This window comes from Lagenorhynchus albirostris, chromosome 5 (genome assembly GCF_949774975.1).
Source record: "Lagenorhynchus albirostris chromosome 5, mLagAlb1.1, whole genome shotgun sequence".
Lineage (NCBI taxonomy): Eukaryota > Metazoa > Chordata > Mammalia > Artiodactyla > Delphinidae > Lagenorhynchus > Lagenorhynchus albirostris.
Window position 1 is genome coordinate 51,937,290 of NC_083099.1, and position 13,263 is coordinate 51,950,552.

At 41.1% G+C, this 13,263-nt stretch overlaps 1 protein-coding gene across 1 annotated transcript in view; it reads right to left on the reverse strand.

The window, feature by feature from the left end:
- The window catches only part of NCEH1 (neutral cholesterol ester hydrolase 1), a 63,823-nt gene that overhangs the window by 12,009 nt on the left and 38,551 nt on the right, over window positions 1-13,263 (reverse strand). Inside the window, exons 2-3 of the mRNA XM_060150007.1 lie at window positions 7,707-7,935; window positions 5,679-5,748 (exon numbers count right to left, since the gene is read on the reverse strand). Coding sequence (XP_060005990.1) covers window positions 5,679-5,748; window positions 7,707-7,935 — 299 coding nt within the window. The remainder of the gene's footprint in view (window positions 1-5,678; window positions 5,749-7,706; window positions 7,936-13,263) is intronic.

A 13,263-nucleotide genomic window follows, 5' to 3' on the forward strand; every position in this document is an offset into this window, starting at 1 on the left:
TTGAGATCTTTGTCTACCTCAGTTGTTGGATCTGTTCCCAGAATCTTGAGCCAATAGCAGTGATGTAAACTCAGAAGTTCCAGCTCCTGGTGTTGCTTCATGTGAAGTGATTCCATCACCAGGGCTGCCCCCAACCCTTGCCTACCAGCTTCCTCAGATTATATCTAACCTTCCACAAGGCCACTCCCTACATGAAGTAAAGCCATGACACCACTACCCACTCCTGCTGGCCTCAAGGATAAGGAGATGCTGTCTCCAGACAACCTCCCTGCTAGGAGAAGGAATTCCAAGAGAACCAAGAGTCCACCATCCTTGTGAAGGCTCTCAGGATTATCCACCCTTACTTCTTATTTTCCTTAGTCATTGCCAGAAGCATAGGTCCCCTCATCTGTCTTCTCTCATATTTCACTCCCTTAATGCTCTCTGCCTCCTCCCATCCTCCCAAGCCCTCTCACTACACCACTTTGGACTTCCATGACCAATTCATTCTGTCTAACTAGGTTCTGCTCATCCCTAGGAGCTCGATTCAAACCCTTCAAACTAGGTAAGATCTTACCTACTTGATGCCTCCATTACTACTTCACATCACTTATCACATTTAATATTACTTGTTCAAGGTTTGATTTCTCATCTAGATTGTAAACTCCATGAGGACAGAAATTATGCCTCTCTTACTCACACTGTTATGCCACCAGAATTTAACACAGTAGCTGGCACATAACAGGAATTCAATAGGTGTTTATGGAATAAAAGAAAGAGGTAAGCAGTGAGAAGAGGTCCCAAGTTAGACCTCTGAACATACTTTCCAAGAGAAGCATCACGGTCATATGATGCTGGCTATACCTCAACTAGAGCACAGGTTATGTGGCTCTTTGTGGGCTGGCTCGCCTGGATGGCTCCGAATCACCTTAGCTCATTATTTCTGCAAAGAAAAGTGCTGTGAGTTCCAAACACGTTGATAAATAAATTAGTTAAGTTGGACCTTTCTGTCCTATGACCTTTCTGTCCTATGGGCTAGAGCAATAACCCTTCAGTCTTGTCTAGTGATTTAGAATATCAGAAGCCCTTTTATCTCAAATGTGCAAACTGATTCTCATAACAACTCTCTGAAATCATTAACCTAACTCAAAGTGTATCTACTTATTAGCATACATGTTTAAGCCATATACTGGGTGCGGTGGGCCCAAAGAAAAGAGGACATGATTCTTGTTCCCAGTAGCTCACGTTGACATACACAGGAAAGATTCCTAACCCCATTTTGCACGTGAGGTTAAGTGACTTGCCTGAGATTACACAGCCTTGAGTAATAGTAATTGCCCACTGCTGTGCTGCTTATCTGCTGATAAACCGGATGCTACATTGACAGATTTGGCGCAGTGGAAAGTGAAGATGAAAGCACGGCCCCTCTATATTTTAGTTCTTTTTTAAAAAAAAAACTTCTTAAAAACACCCTATCCAGTGGAGCAGTGGTTAAGAATCTGCCTGCCAATGCAGGGGACACAGGTTCAAGCCCTGGTCCGGGAAGATCCCACATGCCTCAGAGCAACTAAGTCCATGCGCCACAACTACTGAGCCTACGCTCTAGAGCCCATGAGCCACAACTACTGAAGCCCGTGTGCCTAGAGCCCGTGCTCTGCAACAAGAGAAGCCACCACAATGAAAAGCCCGCATGCCACAACGAAGACCCAATGCAGCCAAAAATAAATAAATAAAATAAATAAATTTATTTTAAAAAAAAGCACCCTATCCATCCTTCTTTGTTTTATGATAAGCACAGACTTAAAAGAACACCTGTTTCACTGGAGACAGATGCTAACAGGTGGAGAAGGGCATGTAGGAAGAGCTTAGTCATGTTGCCAGTTGCTTACATTAGCCCTGGAGGATAAGGCTTGTGTGGAGAATCCTTATGGTACCAAGTAAAACAAGCCCACCTTCTCTCCTTTCCTCAGGCCTTTGAGGAGCTGGAGCTACACAGGAAACCACTGAAGAGGCCCTGAGACCAGCTCACCAGCACCAAGCTGCAGGGCCTTGCTCCATAATGGAGTTCAGCTGCTCTGAACTCCATAATGGAGTTCAGAAGCCCTGCCTTCCTCTGGCCAGCTACCCAGGCCAGGTGATACAATCGTTTACTTGAAGGTTCCTGCATTGAAAAACTGCATCAAGGGCCCTTGAGTGATCTGGGAGGCCCAGCTGAGGATCCAGGGAGGCCGGGGAGCTGTCCAGAGTTGTCCAGTGCCACATTTGCAGAGGAGGAAGCCACAGCATCACTCTGATTCTAAGGCTCCCATTCACAGGGTCAGAGCTGCCTAAATGACTTAGGAGACCAACCCTTCCAAGGAACTGGAGAAGCAAGGATTCTCTTAGGTCTGCGATCTGGAGTAGGGGCAAGAAGGAGATGCGTTACGAGTGGGAGTGCAGCTGGCAGAGAGAGGCAGAGGGAAGGGGAGAGCTACATAAGCTCAGGGCATGGAAAGTGGCTGATGTTGCCATAACTCTGTCACTCAGCATCATCAGCTTCCTTCAATATTAGTTTGAGGGCTTCCCTGGTGGCGCAGTGGTTGAGAGTCCGCCTGCCGATGCAGGGGACACGGGTTCGTGCCCCGGTCCGGGAAGATCCCACATGCCGCGGAGCGGCTGGGCCCGTGAGCCATGGCCGCTAAGCCTGCAAGTCCGGAGCCTGTGCTCCGCAACGGGAGAGGCCACAACAGTGAGAGGCCCAAGTACCGCAAAAAAAAAAAAAAAAAAAAAAAATATATATATATATATATATATATATTAGTTTGATACTGGGCCAAAGAAGCATAGGAGCCTGGGGAGTGATTCCACCTGGCTCAATTCCCCACTCCACATATGTGACTAAGTAGCTATGTGACCTCTTGCAGGTTACTTAACTTTTTGGACCTCAATTTCCTCATCTATGAGGAAAATATCAAAATACTTACTTTGGATGACTTATACGAAAGTTAAGCAAGACTCTTTATTCATTCATTCCATAAATACGTATTAAATGCTCTTTTGGTGTTCTGTGACTAATTTTCAACATGTGTGTGTGATGGGGGAGGTGCCCCACACCTCCAACAAGCAATGCTCTGGACACCAGCTGGGTGTCCTACAGTTCAACTCAATTCTGACAATATCTACCTGGAGATAGCAGCAGATTCCACAGATTAAGGGTTCAGTCCTGCAAAACTTTAGGATCACCCCCAACCTCAGACACCAGATGCAAACCCAGGTTGTCACCTATGCTCTTCCCCAAGCTATAGATTGGAGGTTCCAACAATCCCCTCCAACTCAGGATGCCAATGGTTATTACTGTACTTCTGACAACCTGGCTATAAATCAGAGGTTCCCAAAACCTCCTCCTCTGGTTCAATTAATTTGCTAGAGTGGCTCAAAGAACTCAGAGAAATATTTTACTTACTAGATTACTGATTTATTATAAAAAGAATACAACTCAGGAACAGCCAGATGGAAGAGATACGAAAGTCAGGGTAGGTGGGAAGGGGTGCAGAGCTTCCATGCCTTCTGCAGGTGCACTACTCTCCCCAAATCTGCATGTGTTCACCAACTGGAAGTTTTCTGAACTCTGTCCTTTGGGTTTTTATGGAGGCTTCATTACCTAGTTATGACTGATTAAATCATTGGCCAATGGTGATTGATAAAACCTCCAGCCCATCTCTCCTCCCCAGAGGCCAGCAGGGTGGGAAAGTCCCAACCCTCTAATCACATGGTTGGTTCTCCTGGCAACCAGCCCCCAACCTTAGGTGCTTCCAAAAGTCACCTCATTCACATAACAAAAGACACCTTTTTTTTTTGGCCATGCAAGGGGGGTAGGGGCGGGGCGGGATAGTTCCCTGACCAGGGATTGAACCCTTGCCCCCTGCAGTGGAAGGGTGAAGTCTTAACCACTGGACTACCAGGGAAGTCCCACAAAAGACTCCTTTAACTCTCTGAACACTTAGGAAATTTGAAGGATTTGGGGAGCTGTGAGCCAGGAACTTTGGACAAAGATCAAGTACATGTGAAAAATACACTTTGGTCATCTGAATGACCAAATATATATTTCTTACAAATCATAATATCATAAATTTCCACTATCTGCCAGGGACGTTTCCAGACACTAATGATCAGCAATGAACAAAACAGACAAAAATCCCTAAAATCTCTGCCTTCATAAAACTTACATTGTCTATTTATATTCAATACAATAAATACATAAGAAGTTATATATATGGTCTGTCAGATGTTGATGATAATTTTGGAGAAAAATAAAGCAGAAGAAAAGTGGACTGCAATTTTAGGGGTGTCAAGGAAGGCCTTGCTGAAAGGATGATACTTGAACAAAGATCTGAAGGAGGAGAAACAATATATACATAGCACCTGCACAATGCCTGCCATGGAATTGGTGCCGTGATTTTTGTATTACCATCACCGCAATCATTATAATTATTATTCACTTTCTTCTTAGTGTCCCAGAAAAATAGCTAATATAGAACTGGTAGAAACAACTCAAAACACTGATATTAATATTAATACTAATAGTGATAATAATAGCTACATTAACTAAGATTGGTTGAACACACTATTATTTACAAGGTCTGAATTACAGAACCTAACTCCAGGAGGATAACTTCTCCAACTCTTGGTGTAGGAGAGATTCTCTTAAAATGCTGATTGGTTTTTAGATTTAAAAAGGCAGTAATCATGTATAGTACTGTCTGGAGTACAGTAGTACAGTATCTTTATTTCAAGCCCAGGGTGTCCGGAAGCAAGTGTAAAAGCAGCGGTGAAGTAGCTGGTACACTGCTAAGAAGCACCAAGTGATAACGATTGTGTTTGTTGAACTTACGAACAAATTGGACTTAGGAATGCGCTCTCGGAACTTAGGGGACTTAACAGTATTTCCACTTAATTTTAAATGAGTGGATCTGATGGAATAGTAGGAATTATCTGGTATGTCCATACTTCCTTTGCTTTCTCAGCACTTGTGAAGGTAAAGTGAGAGAATTAACACAGAAAACAGTCACACTATACAGGAATTTTTTTAACTTCAACATCAGTTGAAATTTATAGTGGTAATTTTTAGAATATGCTTTTACTTGGCTGTCTAAGAAAAAACCTGATGGAAAAAATCCCTTCTCTCTTATGCTTTTATCATAGTTTATTTCCACATAACAGCATAACAAAATAATCTTTCCCTTTAGGGTTTTTCTCCTGAAATTCCATAAGCACTGTCTGACCTTGCAGTTCACAAGGTTAATGATTCAACTATAACTTATTAAAGTTAGTTAGCTATACTTTAATTCCTCTTGAAAGGCATTGCATGGCTTTCATACACTTCAATAGTCTAATAATACAGAGCTACACTAAAGTAAAAAAAAAAAAGGCAGTAATCAAACTATATACTATAAATAACTGATTACATATTTCTCTTAATTTCAGCTAATTCTGTTTCCAGAAGGTTCCAAAACTAAAATAAAATGATAGTTTTGAGGCATTATAAAGCTAGTTCAAGAAATTCTAAGTTACAACAGAAATCATTTTCTGTGACTTTGGGAAAATCACTTCACCTCTCTGGACTTTCATTTTACACTCTAGCACTTGTAAAATAAAATAACTAGATGGTTATCTAGGATTCCTTCTTAAATGTTTTTCTATGACTATTATTAATTACTTACTCAATGGAGACAATGACAGCATTCAATTCCTCAGCCATTGCTTTACACAGTTCATCATAATACCTGATTTCTGAAAGAGACAAAGGAGCAAACACTCACTATAAAGCAGTTTATTTAATACTGTCCGTTCTTAAATTCTGCTAACTATGGATTGTTTTTGGACTTGGACTTAAGTTATTAATAATAAAAACAATAAAAAGTAAATATGAACTTATACCTCATTAACAGAGCTACATGTACAAATGTAAAAAATTAATCTGGTTTCTCATAAAATGCAATTACTATAAAATAACAGGAAATCCATATTAGATTACCTTTGAATGTGTTTTTAACTGACTAAAAATTTATTTCATAATGGATGATATGAAGTGCATCAGATTCATTCTGATTTTGTAGTTCTTCAAATGTATGCCTTTCCAGAAATCACAGAAAATAAGCAGTTCCCTCCTTAGAACCAAAAAATTTTTCTCTTTTAACACCATCATTTGCTGTGATTCAGAAAAGTCACCAATCTGAAGAATATGGTATTCCATTTAAACCAACACAGAACAAATAGAATTTTAGGAAGTCTTAGCATTTCTTAGAAAGAGACTCCACAGGTTTGCAGTGACAGAAGCAATTTTAATATGTAAAAATTTAATCCCTTAGGCTGTTCTTTTAATATATTAATGTTTTTATAATATATTAAGAGCTGGATTGCGTCAACAGAAAGCCAAATACTACCTTATTTATAGGTTTTCCAAGGCAGTCTAAGAACCAGAAGTTCAGTAACTACATAAACACCTGCACACCTACCTCCAGCTCTTCCTCTGGCAGAAGTGATCAGCCAAAATTATGTGGAAAAGGCCAGGCTGACTCACAATCCATACCATTCTTGGCACTTATACTTCCTGGCCTCTGACGTATTGATACTATCTCACCTGGCAAGTGTCCAGTGCTACAGATGCAACCTTTTCTAGGGCAGAGACTCTTACTCAGTTTTGTATCCCCATCACCAAGCACACATTAGGGTGACCAGAGGTCCAGGTTTGCATACAACTCTTTGAGTTTTTGTACTGAAAGTCTTGCACCCTGGGAAACTACTCAGTCCTGGGCAAACCTACATATTCAGTAATCATCTTATGGAAATGTGAACAAATCAATGAATAAAAGAATAAATGATGAATATGGAGTTAAATGAAATGAGATTACTAGAAAAAGTTATACTTTTTGGCCTTTGTTGCATTAAAAAAAAAAAAAGACAAACTAGAACAAGTTGCCATCGCCTTTAAACTTAGGGGATGTCAAAAGCTCTGGGCTGAAGATGAGAAAGCAGCGCCATAATAACTACAAGCAGAGATAAGGCCCTTATTTCCTCCTTAGTATGCTTCTCACTAGGCTGCTCCCCTTGGCTGCCTGACTTTTTTTTTTTTTTTTTTTTTTGCCTGACATTTTTAATGTGTGATCTGTTCATGAAAGTTTTCCAATACCAAAGAGAATGTTCTTGAACTTTGCAAGGTCGTTTCCTTTTAACTGTGGCATATGTTTTATATTTTCATCTTTGTTTTCACAAGCAGATGAAATGTTGATGAGTTAACGTGTATTCAGAAATACTTGTTCTATTTCATAGAAAGGTGTCTTCAAAACACAAGTTGGCATAGAGCTACAGATAATGGCCTCATATTCTGGCCCAGGGAAACTTTACCTTGTTTTGGTGCAGAAAGCAACTTCAGTACTTCACAATAAGTTAGTCTAGGATTTAGGTTACAGGAAATATTTTCAAAACAGTCTGCCTGAATCAACAAACAAACAGGCAAAACCCTTGATGTAGGGTAGCTATATAATCAATCATCCAAACCAGGACCCTTTCAAGAATGGAAAGGGGGGGCACTATGAATAATTTTGCTGAGACAATAGGGATAACTGGGACTGCCAGGGGAAGCAAGTCCAATGGCTCCCTTCTCTTTACCCAGTAAGAAAGTCATTTCAATCACACATCTCTGTGGGCCAGCTACAACCCCAAACAACCTGAATGTGACCAGGACATACTTGCACTTGCCAAGGCCCAGCCTCCTCCGTGAATGTAAACAACGCTGCGTTTCAGCGGCTCTTCTGGCTTTGCAGAGCCTTCAAACACTCTGACTTCCACACCGTCAAAGTCAGTGTCTGTTACTTTCACCTGAGCAGACGACCATGCACTTTTCTTGCCAAAAGAAATGATGATGAAGTTCAGCACGAGCAGATGATGGCTGAGGCCCAAGTAGTGTATCAGGTTACTCTGCAGGATGAGGGGGGAATGAGGGAGAGTGTGTGTCAGCTAAGTTATCACCTGAGCCACACTCACCAACCCTTCCGTATTCGAATTCTTACAAGCAATTGCCGCTGCCCTTGAGGACTCACTGGTTACTTTTAATACAATAACAAATCATATTTACCTTTCGTTTTCAGAACTTCGAGAGTATTTTCATCTGAAAATATCAGAGTAAATCTCCTTTGATCTTCAGATTGTCTCTGAGAGGGAAATCTGTCATCAGTCTCATTTTATCAAGAAGGTTTAGAAATTAGCTGAACTTGCCCATTTCGCTGGATAAATGGCAGTTCTGCGACTCAAACCTAGGAACTGTGAATTCCAGGATTCAGTCCCTTCCTCCGACCCCTGCCCACCCTAAATCAGCACATCACAGTTCCAATAACATACTAGGAACGGAGGAAGAATACTTTATTTGAATACAAATAGAAGAGAGGAGAGTTTTATATTTACTATAAGTATTTTTAAAGTGTTTTTAAGCTTATATATTGAAGTGTGTCTGGTTGTTTTGAGAGTAAGAGAAAGGAATGAGTGTGTGAGAGGGAAGGAGCAGAGTCAACTGCAGTCCTGGCAGACCAGCTCAGACACAACCAGGAGCTTTGCAGAAATGTACAAAAAACATGCAGCCTGTTGTCTCTTCCCTTCTGAGCCCTGGGGGCATTGAGCTCTGCATTAAGTGTTCACAGGAAGTTATCTGGTTGGAGAGGAGACCCAGGCCATCCACCCAGCAAAGACCCTGTGGAGTGTTATTCCCTCTTTCTACTTCTTATACAAGCTCTTCCTATTGAGTACACTTATAAAACTGACCTCCCTGCAAGACCTACTGGCCATGTTTCAAAGTCAGAGAATTAGAAGCCATCTGGAAGCCCGTGACTAGTTAAGGTAGAGAGGCCCAGAAGTGTCACAGAGTGATTAGAAACCTTCCCGGCACAGGCGCGTGAACTCAGATACTGTATCGCCTAGTGGCTCTCAAACCTTGAAGGGGAGCAGCTGGAGAGTAACAGTGCCTTTCTGTAGAATACGAAACAGAATGCTGATGATTAGTGAAATATTTAATGCCTTCATAAGATCAAGAAAACAATGTTCCTAATAGAAATGAGAACTGTATGCAGTCTGCAATACACCATAATACAGCTTCCCAGCATGTACATGGGGCACACTGGTATGCCTTGAAGAGGATACGGATGTGCTGTGACACTGATCCCCTCAGCCCCTGGTCAGCCAAGTTCCTGAGTTGTTTACCCCAGTGTCCCATATAAAATTGTGTACATATGCCCTGCTGTGAAGAGTTGGAAAGACTGCATTATAAAACCATTAGCGAGTGTTCATGAAAAACAAGAACAAGAGGCAATTTATCTAACCATGAACAGCTTTTCCAATAATTCTATTAATATTCATTTGCTGGAAATATAAGCAACAGGAAAGCAAATGAATATTAAGAAAATAATTCAATTTCTATATGTACAATTGACCAATTTATTGAAAAAGTTAAAACAACTGTTAACGTTCTCGATACGAAACAAACAAATGTGTGTGCGCGCACCCTAACCACAAGTTTAAGGGTTTAAGGTCTTTGGCAAATTGGGAAAAAGGAATCATCACTTAAGTTTTGTGGTAACACATCAGTCTAACTTGGGGAATATGGAGATCTGCCAGGGCATGGCCGAGAATGTATTCACGAAGATTTCTAGAGTTCACACAATAAACCCTTGTCAATTAACAGAGAACACGCAAGATCCATTCCATGTCTCACAGGCCAAGTAGCTTGATAGGCGTCAAATGATAAACTATGAACAAAGACATGGCAGGCTTGGCTCTGTTACTTTTTGAACTACATTTTTTGTTTTTAGTTAAATGAAGACTTCATTGAATATATAAGACAAATCATATGAGTTTCTTCAACTAAAGGAAAGCTGTAAAACAGTGAGTTGTCTTTACAAGGCAGACTAGAGAAGAGTATTCATTTTCATAGAATCCACCCCGGGTTTCCTTTATGTGTACTGCATGCTCTGAGTGCATGCAGACTTGCCTCAATCTGCCCATACCTTTCCAGAAGCACCTCTGCTGTATTAGCTTATGAGCACTTGCATTAATAGAGTTTCTGAACAACTATCTGCATTGTTCACAACATTGACAGGGTGGTGTGGGAGCAGAAGTGCTGATTGGAGAAGGGACAGTTTGTTTATGAAGGAGAAAAAAATAAGCAGATGAGTGTAAGAAAGGCTGGATGGGTGGGAAAAGAAGAATCCAGAAAGGTATTAAAATAAAATTATGCTAAGGTTTGGAATTGTATTGATAAATTAGAGAATGAAAAATCATTATCCTGCAGACGATAATGACTTTGTTTCAAAATTTGAAAATGAAGAGAAACAAGCAGTAATCTGTCATTAACCAATTTATCGTTACTATTATTAATAATAATAGTTATCACTGCCTGAGTGCCTACAGTATGAGGAGAGGTTGTTGAATTCTGGCTACAATTCTGTTATTTTCCTCCTTGTGAAGAAGAGAGAAGAGAAGTTTAGAGACTAAGTAACCAGTATAGAAGCTGGATTCCTGGAACTATGAGAGGGCTGCAGGACATACAGAATTACCCTAGAGATGCTGGTTGAGAACAGTGTGGGCCCAGGAAGCTGCTCTGAGTCCTATCCAGGATAGGATGACATTCATATGTGTATGTGCTGTCATGTGGCATGATAAAACTGTGAATGGTATCTAACTTTTTTCCCTAATATCTGTTTCCGTTAGCTCCTCTTACTACTCCCCTCCCATCCCTACTGTCCAACAGGTAAAATCAGTAGCCAAGCCTTTATGTAGTTGTTATTTCAGGGAAGGGATATGAGAACAAATAGCAAAGAAACAGAAATGTCCTCCTGCTTTTGATTTTCAAAGAATTAATTAATTTTAATTGGAGAATTAAAAAAGACATTGATTTAGGAGATTACATGATGAGTAAGAAGTCTCCTAGAATAGGAAGTGATTCTCCGAGCTAGGTGGTGTAAGAGGGGAGAAGAAATTATTAGAGATGAAATGAGGAATGAACGGATTGATATCTGAGATCCAATGAGAAAAGAACCTTGGGACACAGCAACCCTCAGATATGTCTATGTAATCTGAGAGCAACAGACATGTACCCCATGCCCAGACAGAACCGTGGAAAAAGGCAAGACTCTAGGGAAGAGTGACCGCAAGGTATGTTTAGGAAGGTGGTGCCTCAAATGGCCTCAGAGAGCCCCCCTCAGGCTCCAGCTTGTGCAGGAGCAGCAGAATGACTCCATGTGTCCAGAAAGGCATAAAAACAGGAAGGCTGCATGAATGTCTTGCAGATGGGTCTGAGACAACTTCTCCGTTATCCGTGGCCCACTACATGTTCTCAAGGGTCTAACAGGAATAGAAGAGAGCACTAATGGACCTGAAGGGCTCTTATAAATAAGAACAAAGGATATCCCAGGGCAACTTGTAGGAACCAAACACCATGGACCAGGTGGAATATGAATGTGGGCTAAGGATGAGTACCCAGATGGCTCCCCCCATGCATTATGCATCAACATCACATGAGACACTTCAAAACCTAAAAGAAAACAGTGATGGGGGAATACCTAAATTCACTGGAATTAAGTTCTACCTAAAGAATGAAGGCTCAAAATATAGATCAAGTTATATTTCTTGCATCCTTGAGTTTGTGAAATGAGATTCAGATCCACCCAAGAAACATTCTCTAGTTAACAAAGTTTCCTGAAACCTATTTAGAAGTAGCTGGAAAACTCCAGTAGCACAAAGAAGCAAGCCAAGTGTTAAGAATTTCACAGGTTGCGAACTGACCCAGTTTTGGCTAGATGAAGTACTCCAGGGCAGTACTAGAGGTCTTAAAACTTGCCCCATAACCATTTCAGGCTCTAGAAGGGAATTCTGCCTGAGGAGGTGGAAGGGATGAAGGGTACTCATTACACTTCAGTAGAACCAGATACAGCAAAATAGGTGGCCACTGGCTCCCTACCCAGGTCTGATGACCAAAGGTCAGAGGACAAGCAAAAATCAAAGGCAGCCAAGCAGAATCTATACTCTGCTTATTAAAATATGTTCGTTGTTAGTTTATAAATGGGGTTGTTCTCTGCTAATTCATTCACCATACAAATTAGAAAATCTATTCAACGGGCAGGGAAACTTAAGGGGGAGAAAAAGACCATCTTCTGGAGCTGAGGGAAACAGAGGAGAGCCAAGACTTGTAAATGAATAGCTGACGTTAGTTAAGCAATACAAGCTTAGTAAGAGAAGCCTAGATAAAGGGTTGCACAAGCCCAGAGAAGGAAGGAATTACTTGTGTCTCTTCGTTCTGGGATGAAATCCGATACGGCATCTATTCTGAATCGTGCCTTAATAGAAGACGAAGTGCGAGTAGCAAGGAAAAGGATAGGAATCCAAGATGCCAAAGTGTCGGGCAAGTGTTATAATTCAAATGCCTATGGGAAGAAAAGCTAAGTAAGGCAAGTGTAGGCAGGGGGAGCCGGCAATAAAAGGCTCAGTCTAGGAGGCAGGTAGGAAGCCAAAGTCAGCAGCACAGACTGCAGACTGAATACCTGGTTAAAAGCCCAGCTCCCCCGCTTTCCAGCAGTGGGGTCTTGGGCACGTTCTTCACCCTCTCTGCGCCTCAATTTCTCATCTGTAAAACAGAAATGACATGCTAACTGGTTCAAAATACTGTTGTGAAGCTTAAAAAAGTAAAAACCCCTAGAACAGTGCCTGGCACATACCAAGCCTTCTATGAGTTGGTTATCGTTACTGTCACACCTCTGATCTGGAAGATCACTGCATGAAGAAATGTGAGCCCAGGGACAGAGAGCTCAATGTTTCCAGGGAAGCTGAGACGATCATTTTCTCCCATTGTGTACATTTGTTACTAGGACCCCAATGATCACCAAGTTCTGAAATTACTACAGGTGAAAAAGGTGTCAAATATTTCTTTCTAAAAAGTTCATCTGTGTGCTCATGTCAAAGTGGGAGGGAGAGGTGGGGAAAAGCCATAGTACTCTGATATTCCATACACATCAACAACTTAGCATGTGGTCAAATTTCAACATGAACCAACCACATTAAATAATTAGAGCATCTATTATAACTCACTACCTGCTTCGTTTCTCACATTCAAAGTTTTGTATTCCATGCCAGTGGTTTCCCAACTTTTCCAGTGATGGCCATTTCATTCTGTCAAGCAGCTTTTAAATTCTCCCCTCCAGATTCTGCTCTATTCCTGCCTATTACAGGAAAACAATTTCATAGAACACTTACCTGTATGAAAAT